The 23676-nt window shown below is 43.4% G+C and overlaps 1 protein-coding gene across 1 annotated transcript in view; it reads left to right on the top strand.

Moving 5' to 3' along the window:
• LOC136645227 (VPS10 domain-containing receptor SorCS3-like) overlaps window positions 1-23676 on the top strand; it is a 554262-nt gene that overhangs the window by 370723 nt on the left and 159863 nt on the right. Inside the window, exons 6-7 of the mRNA XM_066621465.1 lie at window positions 5318-5382; window positions 18617-18735. Coding sequence (XP_066477562.1) covers window positions 5318-5382; window positions 18617-18735 — 184 coding nt within the window. The remainder of the gene's footprint in view (window positions 1-5317; window positions 5383-18616; window positions 18736-23676) is intronic.

Below are 23676 nucleotides of genomic sequence, written 5' to 3'. Positions count from 1 at the left end.
AAGGTGAGGACAGAGTTGGCCGAGTGAGTTTTCCTGGGGAGGGCATTCTAAAGAAAGGGTGCCACTGTTGGAAAAAGTCTTTCGAGAGAAACATCTCCATTTTATTTGTTTGCCTTTGGCATCCTCTGTCTATTGATGCTTCAGGGATGAGGGGAGCTCAGGATTGTAACAGATGTAGTACATTAGGGAACTGGGTGATCTAGTTGGCTGGAAAGGTATCTATTATTTACAAACTACTGTATCAAATTGAGTTCACACCATATTAAGGAAGAAAAAGGCTGCCACCAGAAATCAGTTTCTAATCTAACCCCTCAGTTAACTTGGGAGAAGTTGCTCTATAAATCACAGGGGCATCTATGGATTTTTTTCCTTCCTGCCAGCCTCTGCTAAGGCAAAATTTTTATCTACTTGCAATCTTTATTGGTCATAATAACAACAACATTAGTTTTGTTCCAGGCTTGTACTGCATCTTTTTTATTCTCCCAGAAGAAAACCTTTCTTTGTAAATCTGGCTTGCAAGATCTTGACAGAGCATGAAATAGCAAACTACTCATGCATCTTAATTTTGGGCCTTGGGATTTATATAGTGGATTGTGGAGTGGATACATTATAAGGTTTTCCATTTGTATTAATTGGGCGGGGGGAAGAGGGGGGGAGGATAGCGGCATAGGATAAGGACAAATAGCATTTAAACAACACAGTTAGTGGTCAGTTTGGATATTTCAAACCCACGTGATCATGCGAGGACAGAGGAAACACACTGGATGGGTTAGTGGGACTGGTATGTCCCCACTTCCTTTCACGACATCTCCCACCACTCAGACTGTCATCCACACTGGCTCAGAGTATTATTACTGGCTAATGTGTTAGCAGAGATGCATAAACCTTTCTGAAAACATTCAGATGAAATTCTTCTTACCTATTAGTCAGCTGCAATTCTCTCTCTGTCTCCCCACTCCAAAGGCTCTGGTGACATTTTGAGTTTTCCAGTTATTATAACAATGAACTTTGCTTAATTCATTGGGTAAAAATGGATAATTTTCATCTTTGACCAGATGAAACTAAAAAAAAACCCTCTTTTGATCTGTTACAAAACAAAGTGGACCAGAGACCACAAACCTAAGTAGAAAGAGGCACTTGACTTGCTTAGCAACAAGAGATTGAATTTGAAGTTACCTCATTTGCTTAAATCAATCAATCAATCAACAGTATTTATATACCGCTTTTCAACTTACCTCATTTGCTTAAATCAATCAATCAATCAACAGTATTTATATACCGCTTTTCAACTTAAAGTTCACAAAGCGGTTTACAGAGAAAAATCAAATAACTAAATGGCTCCCTGTCCCAAAAGGGCTCACAATCTAAAAAGATTGTAAAAGAGGGTGCAATATTTAAAGTAAATATTGTTCTCTGCCTTATCACAATAGACTGTACTAGTCCTCCCACTTGTGTGGCATTATTTCATGAACATTTTTTTAAAAATATAAACTCTAAGTGAATGCATAATTAAGGTTAAAAATAATTACACATTCATGACATCGCCAAAAGAGAAGATAAACACTAATATATTGTCTGAAAGCAGTAGCATGTAATCTAGAAAGCATACAGAGTATTGCAAAGTATTCTGAGTGACTGCATTTTCAATTAAGAGAACGTTCTACCTTATTATTTATTAAACCTATCCAAATAGAAGAATACCACAGCAAATGCAAAACATACAGAGCCACCTCCAAAGATAAGAGAATGGAACACCAGACATTGCGTTAAAGCAGGTATGTCCAAACTTTTTGGCAGGTGGACCACATCATCTCTCTGACACTGTGTTGGGTGGGGGCTGGGGCAAAAAAGAATTAATTAACATTTCAAATTTTAATAAATTTACATAAATGAATGTATTAGAGATGAGACTTATATGAATGAATGAAGGTCTTACAATAGCTCAAGGCCTGTAAAAGGCCTTGCACAAAGCAAGGCCAGCCTTTCCTTCATTGTGGCTGCTTCATCACATTTGTGAAACAGCAAGCAGTGGAGGGAGCCCTCCTCCCACAGCTAATGTGAGAGGTTGAACAGTCACCCTCACGCCGAGAGCAGTTGTGTCAGGCCAGTGTGGGCTCCAGCAAGTCGGGGCCAGAGGCTCATTGGAGACTGGGGGCTCTCTGTGGGCCAGATTGAGAGTCCCCGAGGGCTGCAAGTGGCCCCCTGGCCAGGGTTTAGGCACTACTGCGTTAAAGCAAACAACTGTGATTCCCCTTACACCTGGGGAAAAATAGGGCTTCCTGCATGTTTTAAAATGTAGAGCAAAGGTATTTTGGTGTTGACATGCAGAGAGAATCTAGATAATGATGGTGGTGGCCAAGGGTAGCTTTGCAAAGCTTTGGCTGGTACACCAACTGCACCTCATTCTGTGGAAAACTTTCCATCTGATGTAGCACTTAATTTATGGCCCAATCTTATGGCCTATTTCCAGCAGCAGAACCTCTGTTTTGCTATCGTAAAAGGCTTACAGAGGTGCTAAGATGACACAGCCACTGGGCCAGTTGCAGCTGCCACCACAAAGCTCATTACCTGGATAAGAATTTTGGGGCTAGATAGCAATTTTTTTTGCTTCTCCAGATTGGCTGTAGGTGTCCCATCCCCCCCACCTACCCCAGATTAACCTTAAGATGTGGTTTCTAGATAGGGTAACCATAACTAGAAGCTATAGTCTGGGACAGGGAGTAGGGATGTAGTGTGTACCCTAAGGTAAGTGAAAGTCAGAGGGAGGGTGCTAAAAGTCAGCTTCGTGCATAATTTTTAAATTTAAAGTACCTCTTGTCCACTTCTCTTTTCTATTCTAAAAGAAAGGGAAAATAAGAGGCAATCCATCCATTGTTGTAGGACCAGTGATGGGAAGTAAATAGGGAAGACAATTTGCCTTTTCCAGGAATGTGAAGGGACCTGTTCTTGGCTCTGTGTTTACTTCTGCATGTGATCGTAACTGTATACGTAGCTCTTAAATGTCCTTTAAAATGATTCCAGCCTGTGGTATCTTCATCACTTCAGTTAACTTCTGTATAGATAATTCGATTAAAAGCAGATATTTTCAAACTATATTCTAAGGACCCCTGGGGCTTTAGTAAAGTGTAACAAGTGGTTCTTCAATTAAAGCATCAGTAATAGTGAACAATTGTCCCTGAAACATTTACCACTAGTGATCTCCTCCTGCAATGTGAATCTACATGGGGGGAATTGATTGGGTTCCAAGAGTCATTCTCGGGTATATTGAATGACAGTGCAGTCCTGAAGGCTTGACCAGAACCCATGTGCACTGAGATAGTGGCCTAGAACAGGGGTCAGAGGGCCGCATCAAATATCTGGCGTGGTATGGAGGGCTGAAAAAAAAATTTAAATATGAAATTTAAATAAATAAATTAGAGATGGAGCTTAGATGAGTGAATAAATGATTGAATGGGCTCATTCATTCAACCTCTCTGGCCCTCAGAACACCCTCCAGACACAATCGGAGCAAAGTTCTGGTCATGTTCAGTTGAGTGGGCCAGAGGCTTTCAGGGGACAAGAGGTTGGCCGTGGGCCAGAAAGAGGCTTGCTGCGGGCCGCATCTGGCCCCTAGGCCGGGGTTTGGAGACCCCTGGCCTAGAAGACACCACAGATCCCTCTGCACTATGTAGCAGGCATGCTGACATTGAAATGTGCCCTCAGTGAAGAACATTTTAAAGTAGTTGGTTTTTACTCTGCATTTTTACCAACTACATTTTAAAAGTAGTTCGTTTTCCTTTGATTTTGCCCTGGATCAGATTTTTGTCAAATATGTTGACAAAAGCTATGTGACTCTGCCATTCTCCCTTATAATGAAGAAGACATGGATTGAAAATATGGCAAACTAATGCTATAAAGAAACTTGGGAATTGTTCTGAATTCCAGCTCTGTCTACACTGTTCTGTTAACATTGACTTCCCTGGGATATTTAGAAGCCAGCTTATCAACCAATGTTAATGGAATTTAACTCTAAACTGTAATTGGTGATACAGAACCCAGCAACATAGAAATACATTAGTAGTACCATCAGTAGAAAATTAGCAGTGAATTGCTATTGTAAACAAATACTGAGTCCTGCTGTCGTGCCAGTAAATTTGATAAGCAAATTGATTCAGTTGTTGTTGTAAGGAGAGCCAGAAGTAGTCACTTGGGTATCAAAAGGATCACCTACTGCTACCTGCTTGGTGACTGACTAAGGTCATCATCTGAGGCCTTGGAGAGCCCTTTTCTCCAGAGGTTAGCTGGATGTCAATTGCAGAAACGATCCTTCCAGTTGTGATGGCCCAGCCATAAAAATGTTTCATCCATGGAAGCAGAGCAATGGCTCAGTGGTCAAGGTCATGCTTTGCATGCCGGAGGTTTTGGGTTCAATCCCTGGCATTTCTAGGTAAAATTGGAGAAGATCCCTATTACACGAAAGCTGTTACATACCAGTTCCACTTCTGAGCTCTGTCTGGAAGTTGGAACATACATACCCCAAAATAGCTGCCTCTTGCTGACCCCGCAGTATCATGCCTGAGACAATGCACCACATACTGCACCTGCACAAAAGCATTGATGCAGCCATCCATAACTCTAGGTGCCAGCATAATGAGCTAGACAGACCAATTTTCTGACTTTGTATATGGCAACATCATCCTGTATGAGTGTTCTGTGTGACACCTACTCTTCAGTCCTCTTGTCACTGGGCAAAGGCCTTTTAATTACCTCCTCAACTTGTTCAAACTCTGCTGCCTTGTTTTTATTGCTCTGTTGCTTTATATGTTCATTCTTCTATTTTGGTAGTTTTAAATACTGTTGTAATGCTGAGAGTACTGACACCAAAGAATAGGTTATACATGTCCTCAATTTTTTTAAATGTGCATTCCCAGTCACACTTCTTTTTGACAGTTGAGTGCATAAGGTACCACTCTCAGTGCTCTTTTAATAGTGTTAGAAGTGTACATTGGGGCACAGAAGTAGTTTCGTTTTTAATGAACAAGGAAAGAGTAGGAGAGCCAGTCTAAGGCCAGACCTCTAGGAACTGGATAAAACAGAATTAATCCTCTGGTGTCCCCATTCTCTGTGCTTTTTGAACAAGGCTACTTATTAAATCTGAGCCCCTTGCTTTTCTTGTGGCTTCTTCATGCACTAAATCCATTCAAGTCTCAGAGTGGCTTGTTTTAAAGTAGAAGAAGCCAGCTGGTTTTCTTCCCCTCTTCCTATCCACCTTGACCTTTGTTTGCTATGACGGCAATTCTGTTTCACAGACTAATTTTTTCCTCTTCTTCTCTCTCAGGTCTGTCACTGGCTTGGACAAGGAACCTGATCTTGTGCATATGGAAGCTCGGACGACAGATGGACGTGAGTGTCTCAGCATCGAGCCTATAAAGTCAGAGAGGAGGAGACTATATTTCATTTGGCTGACTTTTGTTTCTTGTTTTGCACTTTAATTGATAGGGGATGTGTGACTTGCCAGGCTCAATTCACTGCATGTTCCTGTCCTTCCTCTCCAAGGAGAGTCATTTTGTGCAGTTGAAAACACACTAAACTCAAATAGAAAATTTTAAAAAAACTACCAGACCAGGACTGAAAACTTGTGGTCGGGGTTCAACAGGTGCCCATTAAACCACTGCCTCCAATTTTATAATAAGTTTTGAGTATGACTCACAAATATTGATCATGCATCTTTTAAAACTAGACTCTATAGAGCAGTGGTTCTCACACATTTAACTCCAGGACCCACTTTTTAGAATGAGAATTTGTCAGGACCCGGAAGTGATGTCATGACGAAGTGACATCATCAAGCAGGAAAATTTTTAACAATCCTAGGCTGCGATCCTACCCACATTTACCCAGGAGTAAGTCCCATTTCCTGTCATTGTTAAAAGAATATACATAGTAGCTTGTTAAAAGTGCAGATCTGTAACATTTTCCCAGATGCAGTTGCATACCATGGTAGCATCAGATCTATTAAAAATAAAATATTAAAGTGAATGGGGACCCACCTGAAATTGGCTCACAACACACCTAGTGGGTTCCGATTCACTATTTGAGAAACACAGCTATAGAGCCATATCTCCTGCTTCCCTGGTATGACCTGCACCACAGTTCTTGATCCTCAGAATAGTCACTGGTAATGCACATTTATTCTGAAGTAGGCCTTAATATGTTAAATAGGGCTTACTCACAGGCACTTTATGCATAGGACTACTAATAAATGCAGGCAGTGGCCTAGGACAGCAATTCCCGAAGTTTGAGAATTGCTGCCGTATTCAATTGTGGGGAGGGATTACTTCATCTGGGTGGCAAGACAGAATATACCTGTGAACATCTATGCCTAATAAAGGTTTATTCATTCATTCATACCTGTGAACAGCACCAGTTTCTATAACAGAAAATGAAATACTGTATAGTCACAGTAGGTCAAAAAGTGGTTTGAGACTGGGAGAAAGTCAATGTGAGGGCTTTAGAATAATGAAATGGGTGAGGTTAAATTATTATTTAGCATACTTGTATGCTACTTTTCAACCATAAAAAGTCCACAAAGCAGTTTACATAGTGAAATAAAGGACAAGATGGTTCTTGGTCCCAAAGGGCTTACAGCAGTGGTTCTCAAACTGGGGTGTCACGATGCCCCAGCCTGAGAGCCCTGGCCTCTGCCACCTTAAGGGATGGGGAAGGCAGCAATGCAATCCCCAGGATTGTGCTACCACGGGGCCCATCTGCTGCTGCAGCAATGGTGCAATCCTGGGGATCGCATCACTGCCTTTTCCCTTATCCCTGCAAAGACTTATTTTGGGAGATTTAATCTCAAAAAGTTTGAGAGCCCCTGGCTTACAGTTTTAAAAAAACAAACCACACTCACACACGTGTGCAAGAGACAGGCGGGGAGGGGCAGCAAACAGCCACTGGAAAAGATGTCACATTCGAATGACATCTATTTTCCTCTTTCTAAGGCTCTATGAAAGCCTTACTATACTCTTGTCAAGGTAAATCATTTCAGACACAAATTGAAGAGGAACAGGGATTAAAAGAACAGCAATAAGAACTAAGGATGGGGTGATATTAAACATGCACAGGATTACTGGTTATCAAGTAGGATGTTACAGGACTCCTTCCAAACAACCAAAATGTCAGGAAACTGAGTGACTGCCAGACATGAATCTGCCTGTATTTTCTGTTATTGCCTGCTTCCACAGATCACTTCAGATGTGTTATACTTTACTTTGGGTATTGATTTCAACCCAGTATAATAACTTTTTAATTCTGCTGGAAACCTTGCAGACATAACATACCTTGTTTCCTGAGTATTTTCCAGATTTCTCAAAAAGGACTCTTTCTCTCATTTAAAATATTGGATCTTTTATTCCATGTGCTTTACACATGCAAGCACAACTATATAAAATTCTTCTGATTCTGTATCACTTGCATTTGTGCTTCTGAATTTCTAATCATGGGCATAAGTCTCCCTGAATGCAGTGAGTTTTCCCAGGAGGTCTCCCTCATGTTGGCAAAAAAACTTATGGTTCATTAGCTGGGACCTTAATAGCTGGTGTACTTTCATTCTCTTTCCAGTTTTGCTTTGTAAAACAGGCTTTTATCTGCCTCCTCCAGGCTCAGGTTCCAGAGTGATCATCTTTTCACTTCTCAATTGAATGTAGTTATTGGTTAGACATGGTCACTTTTATCTCTTAGTTTTTGAAAAAATGTGTATTTCGTTTCCTGTGTGGGATCCTGTGTTATGAGTTCTGCACCATGAAAGTGAGGTAAGCCTGGGTTTAGGTCTGAAGAGGTTTTTAGGTTTGAAGAGGTTTTTAACTCACTATTTTCATACACTCCATTGTGTAAATAAATAGATGGAATAAATAGAAAAATTGGGGCGTAGAGAAGGGAGACTGTTTTGTATCTCCCTATGAATGTTAAACAGGTGGCCTTCTTTGTATACATTTGATTACTGGTGTAATGCACTCAAAATTACACATTTCCTATTAGGCTGCAGTTGGTTGTCAACACCTGTATCTTATTTGAAACGATTGGCTCCACCAGTTTTTCACCTTCGTTTTCCTCCCTTTGCTTTGTGACATGTTGCTGCAGATTACTGGCCTAGATGAATAGTAGAATGGCTTTGTGGTGAAATACAGGGCATGATAAAATTCATAAAATCTTATTAGTAATGATAACAAAAATAATTATAATAAACACCCACATTAACACATCCAAATCCAGTGACTGTTCAGTGGACCATACACTGTTCTGTGGGAATGATCAGAATTGCAAGAGCCCAAGTTACTTGCATAGGATTCAATGGGATTAATTTTATATAAATAAAGCAGTTTAGATCTCAACTGAAATCTTCTGTAACAACCTAAGATAATGAACTTTGCTTAGTACAATGCCTGTATATTTGCTTCGTAGGCCAAGGAAGAACTGAGGCCATTGACAAATAAGTGGCCTGGTTATCTTTAACTGATTGTGCAGTCCATGACCTCATGGTATTCTCCTGCAGTCCACTTCTACCCAGGATTGGGCTGCCAGCTAGAGTGTGTTGCAACAGTAAACGGCATTTCCGCTGTCACAAAATGGCCACCCACAGTGTGTGGAGTGCTCCGTCAGCAGCCATTTTTGAAGTGCTGCTGCAAGATGGCAGCACTCCACTTTTGATGCTGGGCACTGCCACGCCTGCTGGAGGAGTTAAGGAAGCAGTGGGGGTGGGGTAGGCAGGGAAGGGGCTGAACAGGATGGGGATGGGGAGAAACAAGAGGCATGAAGGGTGAATCCAGCACTATGGCATGCTGGATCCAATCCGCTGTTTTGCAAGCCTCCTTGCCCCCTTCGTCTCTTTGGACTTGCACCAGCTACAGAGAGGGAGTGGGAGGCTTATGGAGAGATAAGGGGAACATTTCCCCTCTGAAGCCTCCCAATCCATGCCCCCCCCCCAAAAAAAAACCAGTGTGCTCGTTTTTGATGTGGCTGCATCAGCAGGGGGTCAGGATAGGATTGGGCTCCAAGTTCAAGAAAGAAAATCACCTGATTATTAGGTAGTTGTTATGGTCATGTGTTGCATAGGCAGTCTGACAGACCAGAGGGGACAGATAAGAATGAAGTCTGGATTCCTTATGAAGTTAGTAGATTACAGAATGAATTTCTGTACAAGAATTTTGTACACTCTTAAATATGTGCAATGCGAGTGTTGCAAGAATATTTGCTTATATGGAATGTGTCTTCTGCAAACAGTAAGCAAAACGAGCAGTTTTTAGGCTATGAACATGTTGAGAGCTTATGATGTAACAGTATTGTGTGTGTGTGTATTGTGTGTGTGTGTATTGTGTGTGTGTGTGTGTGTGTGTGTGTGTGTGTAAAGCTCCAACAAAGTTTTTTCAAGATTAATGAGACAGGTGTGTTGAGATTTGAAGACAGTTTTTTTCTTTTTTCAACTGTGTAGGTACCCAGAAATTCAAATGTATTTTTTTCATGAACACATTCTGCCTTATTCTCAGCTAGATAGATCCTTGATCCATTTAGCTCAGTATATCAATGGGTGGAATTAAGTGAGAGACTAATGGCCCAACTGTATCAGGGACTTAACAGTGGTGGATCTTACAATCTGCCACTATAAGTCCCAGACTGATGGAGTGACAGCACAAATGTCTAGAGGCTGTGTGCAGGTGAAAGAGGCCTGCTGAACCTCTGCCATCCTCCACCATTGCTCATAAGTTGGCAGTGGGGACAGTTTGGGGTGGGTCACTGGTGGCCAAGTGTGCTGATTGGCTGAGAAGATTCCCTTAGTTCTAGAAGTAGGAAGAATAATCACTTTCTAGAGGAGAGAGGAATGAGCAGTGCCAGCATCAAATCGCTGGAGCCTCCAAGCATCCCTCACCTACCAGGGTGGACCATAGTAGCAGCGGAACCCAATGCTGAGTGGCTTTGCCTTCTCCCCCCCTACTTACTGGCACAGGCAGCAGATCACCTGGGGCTGATCGTACCCCATGAGAAGTGCAGCATTCAGAAGTAGATGGTGGCGACGTGATGACATCACTGCCAACTGCTTCGAAGGGGACGTTTTTGGCCCAGTCAACTGGAGACAGATGGGCTGCATGGAAGCTCTGCTTGCTGTGCCAGCCTCGACTTGGAGGCTTACCTCCATGCAAAGTGCTGGCTGAGGCTGCAAGTAACCTGCCCTCTCCTGCAGCGTGCCCCCCTCATGCAGGGCCCTATTTAGCCAAATTGGCAAAATCTGGCTAAAACTGGGCCTGTTGCTTACGCACTGATAATGGCGTCACTAGGTTTTGTGTCACCTGGTGCGGAAGGCCAGCAAATCACCCCCCCATGCAGTGGGCGGGGCAACACCTGGGCGGTGGGTGTGGTGATGTACAATTGCCCCACCCCCACTGGTTTTTTGGATGTACCTTTTGATAGAACAAAGATAGGACACATTCTGCATGAAATTACGCATTGATTGCTATATAACATGATGGTATTATTCCTCCAAATTGTGATTTTAGTGATTTTGGTCACTAGTAGTGTCACATCCCCCCCCCCGAGGGTGTCAACTTACTAACACCCTATTGCAGCTGTTCTCAAACTTTTAGCACTGGGAGCCACAGTCCAGGACCCACCAGAAGTGATGTCATAGTGGAAGTGAGATCATCAAGCAAATTAAACTAATTATAGATAATTAAAGTAAAACAAATAATTAAATAAAGCAGAAGCCAGCCCTGTTCCACCAAGTGAATTTCCTCTGGGGGGAAGAAAATGGCCGCCTAGTAGGTTATCTCTGCCGGCCGCTCCTATCGTTTCTACATTCTTTTCCTTCCCTAGATAGGACCTCTGGTTTACTTCTTCTCTGGGAGGTCTCAGTAATTGTCCCTGAACCGAAAGGCACAGGCAGCTCCTGTTTTTGCTTACAATTATGCGTGGATTACAGTGGATGGTTATTCCAAATCTTGAAACGCAGAGACCATGGGGAAAAAGAGGAGACAGAGAAACCATTCAGAACATGGAAACTCCCCCGGCAAGTCCTCAAAACAGAGACGCCTGGATGAACTCTCCTGGATGCAGCATGTGAGTGAGCCTAATTTTATCTCCTCTAATAAGTTTTCTGTCCTTGATGTCCAAGACATTGCTGTGGAGACCAACTGCCCCCCTCCCCCCAGCTGGGAGATATCTATAACTCACAGTCGCCACATTTCCCTGCTCTACAAGACAAGCTCTCACTACAGGAGGAGAGTGCTACCAGTAATCAGTTTTTAACTGTTTTAGGAGATTATTCCATAACAATGGGGAATACGATTGTATACATCTGCCGGCAGTTCAACTCTGTTTTATCAAAGCTGGACTTGCTTCATAAGGATATCCAGAGCCCTCCTCTCTCACCCCCCCCATCCTGCACAGCATTTGGACACTCACTTCAGACACCCAAGAAACCCACTCCTGTCTGTAGAAGGGGTGAGCCCAGAACCCCATGTGAACTCGGCCCGTCATTTGCTGAAAAACCAACGGATGTTAGTGATCTGGCACACGCCCCTTAACTGGGGGAAATGGACAAATAAACCACGAGCACTCGACTCTCTATCCAGGCTACTCCGTCTCGACGTACACGACATTGATTTAATTGAATTGATTAGGCTCCCTCGGTGGCACCAAATGCCACAATGTTCCCGCATCTTGTTGAAATTCAAGACTCACAGGATTCCTCGCTTGCTTCATGAGAGGAAGTACATTCTCGAAAAATACAATATTTTCCAAAACCGGGTGTTTTGTGAAACACATACTACTCCACTACTCCAGAGAAATCATTTGAAGCCTCCATTATCAGCCTCTTCTACAGTTCCAAGGCCGGCCAATTTTGGCCAGGTGCCCAGCCCTCAGTCAGGTGATAAGTGTAATCAGCTTGCTGAAAACACAGCTGATCCTTGGTCCTCATTACACTTGGATGTTATGTCAACAGTCTCTGATCTAAAAGCGGCCACTGACAGCTTTGCTAGTCTATTACTGAAGTTAAAAGCCTCGCTCCCAGTGCAACAAGGCAAAGCACCCAAGGATGCATACAGCCCACCTAATGTCCAACACTCAAAAGCTGGGAAAGGAATGCCTAAAAGGAAGAGCCCAGCATCTAACAGCAGCCCCCGGGCTTAATCGCTGGTTCCCAAGCCTCCACCCAAGGTACCAATAAATTTGCCATCACGGAAGAAGACCTTCAGACCCCAAGAGGACCTGCATGGGTCTCTGAACGGACAGAGTACAACTGAAGCTGCTGTATCCTTGGAGCCAATTGCATCAGTAGTCCAAAATGACCTTCTTTGCAAAGCATGTGCACCTTCGGACGTCAGCAGTGCACACACAGAAATAGACTGCCCAATGGAGACAATGCTGCCATTCCTAGTTGCCCTGTGAGGATCACAAACTCATCCACAGAGATACAGGATGAGTTGCCTGCCTCATACACAGTGTGTGTCAGGAACCATCTTCTGAGGAATTCTGTGTTCAGCTCAGAGATCTCGGACACTGGTGATATCACTCAGTGTTTGCCCAGTGCTTCTTCACAAACTACAACGTCTCCTCAGAATACTAGCCCTCACAGTGGTGATACAAGCTCCCAGTCCATGGACCTGCTGCTTCAACTGGATATAGACGAGGACACACTAACCAGAGAGGCTCTGGAGGCATACAGAGCTCTCCCTCAACAAAAGCAGTTACAGATGGTCAAAAAAATTGAGATGGTTTGGCAGGAACTAACAAACATTATTCTGACCCAATGTTCTTCTACATCCTTGGAGAGTTCATCTCCACGAGACCCTCAAGCATCATCTCTAGAAGCAGACCCCCTTCGGAAGCTGCCCATTCAGGCTGAGATCCATCAGGAGCCACCAGGTGGAGAAAATTTGCCTCCCTCCCCTTCTCCAGAAGAAGATGAGATTGTGGAAGGAGCTATAAATGCCTTCAAGAGTCTTCCAAGGATGGAACAAGCAAACATAATAAAATGCCTGGATAAAGTTAGAGCAAGCTCTGACTGGCAGAACGGTTCTTCCAGAGCAAGCTTTGGGTCATCAATCTGATTCAGAAATGACTTCACTCAGGGAACATGTTACTAATTCAAGAGATTCTGTGTTACCCATGGAGGCAAACTTAGCCTCATCTAGCTGTGTGTCCCATGCCCCCCTGGAAATTGAGAACCTGCCCATGAATGAAGCTTGACTGATCAACCATTCTCCTGACTTGGTCTCTCCCTTTTTGAGAATCCTTTCCTGGAATATTGCAGGATGGAGGAGCAAGAAAAATGACACTGATTTTTTAAGTTATCTTAAAACTTTTGATGTAATTATGTTGCAAGAGACATGGGTCCAGGGCCAATTGCATCTTAATGGATATAAAGCTTTTTTGCTCCCTGCTATTAAACCTAATTCTAGTGGTTGTCCATCAGCAGGTTTAGCCATACTGGTGGCAGAGCATCTTAAACCTTGCTCCCTAGTCACAACTTCAGGGTGTTGTAAGATGCAAGCTTTAATGATATCCTGTGAAGCTATTGACTTATTATGTATTAATGTCTATATCCCCCCTATACTTAACAGTTCTCAGAGATCCCAGCTCTGGAGTGACCTCTTGACTGGTATAGATGACCTCAAGAGGAATCATCCTCTAGCTGAGGTTGTTTTGCTGGGCGACCTGAATTCCAGGGTTGGAAACTCTAATCAAATCTATTCTAGAGCATGGATGGTGGATGAAGAAGATTCTTTCCCCTCATTTTGTAAGTTAGATAGATGGTCAAAGGATTCTCACTACAATGCTAATGGCTTGGCCCTTGCAAGATTTTCTGTTAGTTCTAATCTGCTCTGGCTTAATGGGCTAAAGGAGTACCCCAATGCTGGTGAATTTACATACATGTCCCCCTGTGGGTCAAGCGTCGTAGATTATGCTCTCGCGTCCATGTCTTTGAAACCACATGTGAAAGAGTTTGACATTGGGGATCTTACTATTAGTGATCACTTCCCTTTAACCCTGGTGCTTGATCTACACTCGGGGAGAACACCAGCACACCCAGGGGTTGAAGTAAACACAGAGAGTAGCAGCAAAATCATAGTGAACAACACCCTTTCTCTAAATTTCCATCAGTTAATTAGGGAATCAACAAGTATAGACTCATTATCATCCATCTTGAAGGAGCCTGACCCCTTTGCCCAAATCCAGTCATTTGAATGCCTAATTGACCACATCCTTATGACCCTGGGTTCCAACCCTAAGCGGAGCACTGTACATGGTGTATCCGATAAAAAGGACTGGTTTGATAAAGAATGCAGAGACCTCAAGGCATTGATCAGAGCAACTTATTTGGCCTTCAGAAAGTCTAACGCTCCATGTGAGGTGGTTAAATATTTTTTCTACAAAAAACAATTTAATGCCTTACTGGTAGATAAAAAGCAGAAGTACACCCATGCTCAATGGATTAAGTTGTTGCAAGCAATACAGCAAAAAAATAACAAACAATTTTGGGCCGTGATATCAGGCTCTCTTAGCTCCAAAATGGATGACCCAGTTGTAATCTCTTCTTCTGTATGGATTAAACATTTTTCAGAACTATTTTTTGATAAGTGCAAATCCCCAGATACCCAACCCGACTTCAATTCATCTGATCTACCTACCTGGCCCCCTGTGATGCCCATGGAGATCATACAGATAATAGATCAATTGAAATCAGGGAAAGCTGCCGGACCGGATCTAATACCTCCTGAACTTTTAAAATGTGACCCTGAGTGGTGGGCTCACTTGCTTGCACCTCTCTTCACATCGATCGATAGGACTGGCTTAGTTCCCAAAGATTGGATCTCGGCAACAATCATCCCAGTTTTTAGAAAGGGTGACCCTAAGCTCCCTGCGAATTACCGGCCTATCAGCTTGCTCTCTGTAATAGGCAAAATTTATGCAAAATACCTAAATAATAATTTTTTTACCTGGACCAACTCCAAGGATATCCTAGGTCCTGAGCAATCAGGATTTTGTTGGGGCAAATCAACAATGGATAACTGTTTAATTTTATCTCACCTAGTCTATAAACAGATTAAGAAAGCCAAGGCAAGACTCTACATGGCTTTCCTTGATCTAAGAGCTGCATTTGATTCCATTGACAGAGATCTTCTTTGGTCTAAATTAGCCAGCATGGGGATTGATAAAAGACTATTGATGTTAATTAAGATCTTATATTCTAACACATCATGTAAAGTTAGATATACCAGGAGTGGTAGCCTCACACACCCCATTGCTATAAACAAAGGGGTTAAGCAGGGATGCATTTTGGCTCCCATGCTATTTAACCTGTTCCTGAATGATTTAGCCCCAGCCTTGAAGACAGTGGATAGTCACTGCCCGATACTTGGGTCCCATCCAGTGCCGCTATTATTGTATGCGGATGATGCGGCTCTTATTTCTCGAACAAGAATTGGCTTAAAACGTCTACTTAATCAATCTATAGAGTATTTTACATCCAACAACTTACAGATTAACTACTCTAAATCTAAAATCATGGTGTTTGCCAACAGTTGGAAACCATTTAATTGGTCATTTATGGGCAACAAAATGGAACAGGTAAAGACATTCAGATATTTAGGCATTAATTTCCACTATAAGCATTCGTGGGTTTCTCATCGTAATGCAGTCCTAAATGCATCAAAAATCTCATCCCTTGCAATTTCCCGGTTTTTTTTTAGCCAGGGTAACAGATATGTCCCGGCTACTTTAGAGGTATTCAAGGCTAAGGTACTTTCACAAGTTCTTTATGGCTGTCCAATCTAGCATAAGGCCCTGAATCATTCAACTGAGAACATACAGGCCCCCTTCCTGTGCAGGATGTTGGGTTTTCCCAGATGTGTTCCATACCCTGTCCTGTGTCTTGAAGTGGGTTTTATTAGACTCAAAACATTGGCTTGGCTGAGATCAGTAAAATTTTGGCTTGCAATCCTCTTCAGTGCTGCCCCATATGGGCTAATGTACCAGCTTCTGGCTGATTCAGTACTGCCTGTGGAGGTTGCAGATTTACTCACCAAGCTTAAATCGATAGGACTAGACACAGCAAGCCTGGGTATGATTGGTTTAAGCGAAGCCTACAGGACTATCAAGGAAAGATTGCTTGATATTGAGTGTCAAGAGCTACTCTGTGCAGCTAATACCATTTGCTCCCCTCTCCATCTGCACATCCCAGTCAGCTTTGGGAAGCTGGCTTCTTTCCTTTATCATCTGCAGTGCCCACAGGCTCGCAGAGCATTCTCCCTTGCGAGATGCAATGCCTTTCCATCAGCTCTGCTATCGGGCAGGTTTAGTGGCATTCCCTACTCAGAAAGAAGTTGTACCTGTGACAAGAATTGTGTGGAGACATTACATCATATATTTTTTTACTGCCCACTCCATGATACCCTTCGTAAGATCTATCTGGCTCCACTGCTGAACAAAATGCAGGGCTGGGAGGACTCATTTAAATTACAAACTCTTCTTTCCATAGTGGAAACTGACTCTTTTGACAAGGTTGCCAACTTTGTTTCTGGGATCCTGGCAGGACGGAATTCTGGGTCTTCCGCTATATTATGGTGAATGGGGGAGGGGGTATTGGATGATTACGAGTGTTTTATTTTATTGTGTGTGTGTTTTGAATGTTTAATGTTTGGTTGTTGTTTCGTATTTCCATTATCTATGCCAATAAAGGTCTTATGTGTATGTGTAATTTCCTCTGTAGTCTGCCTGCAATACCCCTCCCCCCAAATCAGTAAGGTTTTCAGCCCTACCCGGTGCCCAGTTCAATTTAAGATCTTCTGTTTAAACCAGATCACTGTCAGGATCAACCTGGCTTTGCAAGTTGAAAAAAAAAATTCACCTTATCAGCTGAAGCCTCTGTTTTGATCCTTTTTAGTAGGGGGTGGGGGCTGCCTTCTGGAGCATTTGTTGCATTTTTTGGGCTGCATTCATTGGATCAGGACCATTCTGGTATTGTTGGATTCCTGTCAGCCTGCCCTTTCCAACAGACCAAGGCAAATTCACCTACACACGAGTAAATGCGCTATACGGCTCAGTTTCACTTTCCATAGGGCTCCATGCATTTTTTGTTTTCCAGTTTTTTGGCCTTAATGTTTGATAGAAAGGAGATATTTCACTCTGGTTTTTTGCATTGCATTCAGCTGAAAATTCTGCATCCAACGGTATATAACATGACACTCCCAACCATCGCGATTTTAGCGCGTCATCCCCTGTGCATGTCACACACCCCTGTGCGCGTTACCCGGTGCGACCTGCACCCCCCTAGCAACGCCACTGCTCACTGATGACACGTTGGACACTGCCTATAGTACTGAAGGTTCAGGGCTAGATCCTCTGATGTGTGTGGGCCCTCAGCCAGTGTGTGCCCTGGTCAAGCTCTGACACCCCCTTGGGAATAAACTAGGAAGCCATCACAGAGAAACATCTTCTTGTGGCAATGCTCACAGTTCATCAGGGAGGCATCCCTAGTTCTGAACACAAGGTTCTGAGGTCAGGGTTGGCCATCATGAGGCAGAATCCCCCGAGTGGTGAAGACCAGAAGTGATTGTGAGGAGCTCCAGAAGGATCTCTCCAGACTGGCAGAATGGCAGCAAAATGGCAGATGCGCTTCAATGTCAGTAAGTGTAAAGTCATGCACATTGGGGCAAAAAATCAAAACTTTAGATATAGGCTGATGGGTTCTGAGCTGTCTGTGACAGATCACGAGAGAGATCTTGGGGTGGTGGTGGACAGGTCGATGAAAGTGTCGACCCAATGTGCGGCGGCAGTGAAGAAGGCCAGTTCTATGCTTGGGATCATTAGGAAGGGTATTGAGAACAAAACGGCTAGTACTATAATGCCGTTGTATAAATCTATGGTAAGGCCACACCTGGAGTATTGTGTTCAGTTCTGGTCGCCGCATCGCAAAAAAGACATAGTGGAAATGGAAAAGGTGCAAAAGAGAGCGACTAAGATGATTACGGGGCTAGGGCACCTTCCTTATGAGGAAAGGCTACGGCGTTTGGGCCTCTTCAGCCTAGAAAAGAGACATACATGATTGAGACATACAAAATTATGCAGGGGATGGACAGAGTGGATAGGGAGATGCTCTTTACACTCTCACATATTACCAGAACCAGGGGACATCCACTAAAGTTGAGTGTTGGGCGGGTTAGGACAGACAAAAGAAAATACTTCTTTACTCAGCGTGTGGTCGGTCTGTGGAACTCCTTGCCACAGGATGTGGTGCTGGCGTCTGGCCTGGACGCCTTTAAAAGGGGATTGGACAAGTTTCTGGAGGAAAAATCCATTATGGGGTACAAGCCGTGATGTGTATGCGCAACCTCCTGATTTTAGAAATGGGTTATGTCAGAATGCCAGATGCAAGGGAGGGCACCAGGATGAGGTCTCTTGTTATCTGGTGTGCTCCCTGGGGCATTTGGTGGGCCGCTGTGAGATACAGGAAGCTGGACTAGATGGGCCTATGGCCTGATCCAGTGGGGCTGTTCTTATGTTCTTAGAATCTCTGGTTTGAGCCTTCTTTGCTTTCCGTAGTCTATGGAAGAACATTTTCTCACACTCATGTCTGTTCCCGTTGCAGATGCTCATTATATAACCTGTAGGATTCAAGAATGTTCAGAGACTACCAGAAGTGGACCTTTTTTACGCTCTATTGACACAAGCTCACTTGTTGTCCAGGATGAATACATCTTCATTCAGGTATGTTGACAACCAAGTGTGAGATTATGACCTGAAGGCAGCCTTTGGCGTATCTTCTTTGGCAGTGCACACATCGGGAAGCTGCTTCCAGATCTGACAGCACCAGGCCACAGACTGCTAATGTTTAGGGGGGGAAAAAGCATCGGTCCAATTTGCAGGGGAAAAAATGAATTTTCTTTTGACAGATGATGAGATGGAGATGGTGCACTTTCGTACCTTTTTTTTTAGCTATGTCTCTAGCAAAGCAACATCAGATATATTCTGAACCTCATGTTATTGACTGTTATTGAGATAAATGACAGGGCAGTCGTATGAATGGCTCCTCAGACACAAGTCCCGTTGTGTTCAATTCGGTGTGTAAAGGGTTGCACCTTGAGTTTGCACCCTCCTCTGGGTAAGGGAACAATCATTCCCATACTGGGGGTAAGCTTCTGCAGAGCACTGGGGGGGCATCTACTCAGAGCTACGCTAATAACTGGCAAAGGTCTTTGTGGACCCACATCCAGGGATCAGGACTGGGAAGGGGATTAGGAGTCGGCAGCTGCTGCTGCTGCCAAACCAGACCCATTCTGAGCTGCTCCATCCCTGTTGCCACCTTATTTTGCTCTCTCCTGCCATCTTACCAGGATCATCCACTGGCACTGGCAGGAAGGCTCTGGCTTTCTTGCCAGTGTCCCTGGCAGTGTGCTGAGTATCACACTGCTGGAGACCTTTTAGACTGGGGCTGACTACTTTTTAGCACTCAGTGCCAGCAGAGGAGGTGCAAAGATGGCAGCAGGTAACTATTGGATTGGGCCGTTGTATATAGTTCTTTAGCAAGCTGAACTTTGTATATTTAGCTCGCTTTCTTAGAATGATGGTAGGTTGATTGAAATACAATTAAATGCAAATATTGAAATAGTTTTATTGATTTTATGTTCTGCGTTAGTCTAGGGGTGGAGTCATTTTGGGGGACTTTAAATATTAGCCGGCATCTACCTATGCCAAATCTTTACTGCCAAATCTTTATGCAAACCATTGAATTGCAATTTGCATCCATTCATTCTTCCAAGAAAAAAACCTCCTTACCAGCCAAACAGGACTGATAACACTTTATGCACTGCTTACAAAGGAATTCACTTCTCATTGTGTTGTTTTTTTATACTTTCAAATAGAAGACTGTAAAGATATTTGACTTTAATATTAATTTGACTGGCAGTTTCAAAATGTAGCTTATTATGTGTCCTTATTCTCCATGGAATGTATACTCTTGCCTGTCACCTTTTGTTTTCGGTCCTTCTTACTTTTCTTTATTGTCTTTATAATGACCTTTAAAACTAGGTCTTTGTGCATTTGTTGGTCTGTCTTGTCATCTCTTCTTCTTGAAAATCTCAATTTACTGTGGTCTTGCTATATTACTTAGCTCTTTCTCCCTCGGGTGGTTTATGCATCTCTATTCTTATTCATCAAATTTCTGCTCTGTCTCTTTCTGTTTCTTAATTATTGGACGTGTCGCAAAGTGACAAATGCCATTTCAGGCTAGAATGTGCGATTAATTTATGTTGCTTTTCTAGTTCTGTCTGCCGTCTCCTTTGTCTCTGTACTGAGTTTTATTGAGAAGTTAAGACAGAACGCATTTAATCATATCATTGTGCAAAGTGGGAACATTCTAAAATTTGTAATTAGAAGTTCATCAGTAACAGTGGCATCGAAAATGGTGTGAAATCTGGTATTGTAGATGAATACAGACTTGCCTGATGCCAATAGCTCTGGGCTTAAAATTGACTTCTGATCCATAAATTATTTTTAGCAAAACCAGGCAAACTTGGTTTGGCCATATGACATGCAGCTAGCTGATGTCTGTATAGTAATTAACTAAAGATTCAGTGGTATTCCTCATGTATTGCTTGCACAAAGTCTTAGTCTCAATTCCTGACATCTCCAGATATGGCCAGGTAGGGTAGAGACACTTTGAAACTCTGGAGATCCATTGTTGGTCCATGCAGACAAAGCTAAGCAAAGCTATATTGATTTGAATCAGCATAAACTGACTTCCCCGGTCTGTGATGTCACAGAATGTTCACAAATATTCCTGCTCCCGGTGTATGAAGCTATTAGCAGTAGAAGGTTACAGTAGTGGATTTCAAACTCTCAGGGAGTTTGAAAACCGCTCTGAGTTCTTGTGGGGGTTGGGGGGGAGGCAGCGGGGGGAAGGCAGCGACCCAGGTTTGCGTCACTCAGGGGCCTGCAGGGGCTTGGCTATACTTACCAGAGCCTCCTGCAGCCTCTCGAAGGTGTAGGAAGCCCTGCATGACCTTCTGCAGGGCCCCCCCCGAGGCTTTGAAAGCGAAAGTGGAGTGATCATGCCCTGCCTCCACAAAACCAGAAGTGGAGCACGATTGCTCTACTTTCACTCTTGAAGCTTCAGGGAGCCCTGCAGATGGTCGCACAGGGCTCCCCGCACCCCTGGGAGGCTGCAGGAGGCTCTGGTAAGTCCAGCCAAGCCCCTGCGGCCCCCTGAGTGGCGCAATCCTGGGGATTGTGTCTCTGCCTCCTCCCTACCACCTCGCTGCCCCCACCCCTTAAGGGGAAAGAGGCCAGCGCCCTCAGGCTAGGGCGTCGTGATGCCCCTGTTTGAAAAACCCTGGGTTACAGTGAAGGCAGGAACTGTTGTTGTTGTAAAAAAATTTATATTTTTATATAAATATTTATATACCACTTTCCAACAAGAGTAGTTCACAAAGCAGTTTACATAGTTAAATAAATAAGTCTGGCTTGGGGGAAAACTTGCTGCAGGCCCTAGAGGCAGAACAGGATGTGCTGAGAACTGGAAAGCTGCCAGAGAACAGGTTCTAATCTCAGGGAAAAGGACTTACGAGGTGGAATAGATGAAGGAAAGAGCAGAAATTGAAGGAAGCATAGAAGAAGGGCACATGGAGCTAAATAAAAAAAAAATTGTTGAGAGAGAGGAGATCAAGGAAAGACAGATCCATTCCATTGAAGAAAGCAGGGCTGAAAAATCAGATGATTGAAATTAAAAATATACCAAAAATAACATGTAATTTAAGGAAGAGGTGGAACTGAAAGGAAGTAAGATTTGAAAGTAAACGTGGATCTGTCCCATGGGAATTGTTGGGACATAGCTAAGATGCATCGCCTCCCGTTAATAGTTATTTCAGTACTAACGCAGCGGACACCCTGTTCCTGGATGTTCTTTGGCTTCTGCCTAGGGTTGCCTCAGATACTCCCATATGCAAGAAGAGAGGCATGTAAGGTGAGTGGCCTGCTTGTTGCACATCCATTGAGATCTGTGAGCTATAACCCTCTTGGGTGGGTAGGTGAAACAGAGTGAAACCATAAAGTGCAAAACGGGGAGAAACCACAGTGGGTAGGGGAGACTTAGTAGTTTGCTTTGACATGGCTTTGATCCCAATCATATACCCCCCCCATACCAATTTTAAATGAAAAAGTCTATTGAAATCTGATAGAAGTTTTATTTTCATTAAGAAATGGCATAAGGAGATTTGTGAGGTCTGGATCAAAACCATGGTGAGGACAAACAATTAAACACCCCCTGCTCTCCCGCCATGGTTCCCCCCCCCTTTTGTGCTTTATTCATGATTAAATCTAAACCAAGATTGGGGCAAGATAAGCAATGAGCATGTCAAACTTGTTTTATAACTTCGTTCTTTTAGTAATTTACAAATGTGTAAGAGAGTTGAATGTATCAGAGCTCATTGAACTCAGAAATTCCTGGGGCTTGCCTCAAACATTAAAGCTCATGGATATTGCAGAGCTCTTCATTTCCTTCTGAACCCATGCACAGAATGCCAGTCTGTTTGTGCTGGTGACAGTATGCTCTTTGTGGAGTGATATCAATATTTGCCTGCAGTTGGCACCCATTGGAAACAGAACACTTGGGGCTGGAATGAATTGTTGCTAATTGCAGTAAGTTAAACAAATAAAGAAGAAAAGAAAACAGGGAATATATTAAAAGCGGTGTCTTCAGTGTCCTTATTGAAGGAGGAGGGAGGTTGCCTTTCATTTCAAATGAATGAAAATGAGTATCTTACTTGATACTTTTTTGAATGTTAAACAAATACCAGATAATTAAGATTTACATGCATATAGAGTTCTCACAGCTGCAGCTTAATTCACGCAGCCAAAAAGTTTCTTTGTTACCTATATAGCTAACCCTTGCCAACAGGGGCAGTCTGTGTCTCCCTGCCACTGATGGTTCAGTTATGAGATAAGAATGAAGTATATTACATCAGCAGTGGAGTAAGAGGCAACAAAGGTTGGCATCAGTGGTGTCACTAGTGTTGGTGTCACCCAGAGGTATCACACCCATGGCCCTGCCCCTTTCCAGTCTTTCTCCAGCCCTGACCTCTCATGAGAACCGGGCCATGTTTGCAGGCCAGCCACCTGCCTTGGCGCTCCAGACCAACCAGCTGGCTGAACAAGTCATTTTGATGTCACCTGGTGCGGTCTGCACCCCTTGCACCCCCAAGCCGTTTTGTTCTCAATACCTTTTCTAATGATCCCCAGCATAGAATTGACCTTCTTTACTGCCGCTGCACATTCGGTTTCCCAACGCACTTTGTTTCCCAATGCTGATTTTTTAGGATCCAGGGGAAGGGAGAGTCCCTGAGCTATTGGCATAGTTTAGGAAACTTCCCAAGCTTGAGAGCAAGGAACTGTTGCTGTTCTTGAGCTTGCCTGTTCCAGTTCTGGCAAAACTCCTCCTGGATGGACGGATGTGTAGTCAGTCTCCGTTCATATATTCTCTGTGATTCCCCCCCCCCTCCAAATCATGTGGCTGTAGTTAGCCCTGAGGGTGGAGCTAGGCTTCTTACCATTCGAATGGGGCAGGGGAGGAATTATGGAGAGTATATAAAGGAAAGACTGTGTGCCTTATTAAAGCATCCTGTGTGCCTTATTTTCTGAAATCAACTCATGAAT

Source organism: Tiliqua scincoides, chromosome 3 (assembly GCF_035046505.1).
Source record: "Tiliqua scincoides isolate rTilSci1 chromosome 3, rTilSci1.hap2, whole genome shotgun sequence".
Classification (NCBI taxonomy): Eukaryota; Metazoa; Chordata; class Lepidosauria; order Squamata; family Scincidae; genus Tiliqua; species Tiliqua scincoides.
The sequence above is the reverse complement of the archived record's forward strand: the minus strand, read 5'-3'. Positions and strand labels throughout refer to the sequence as shown.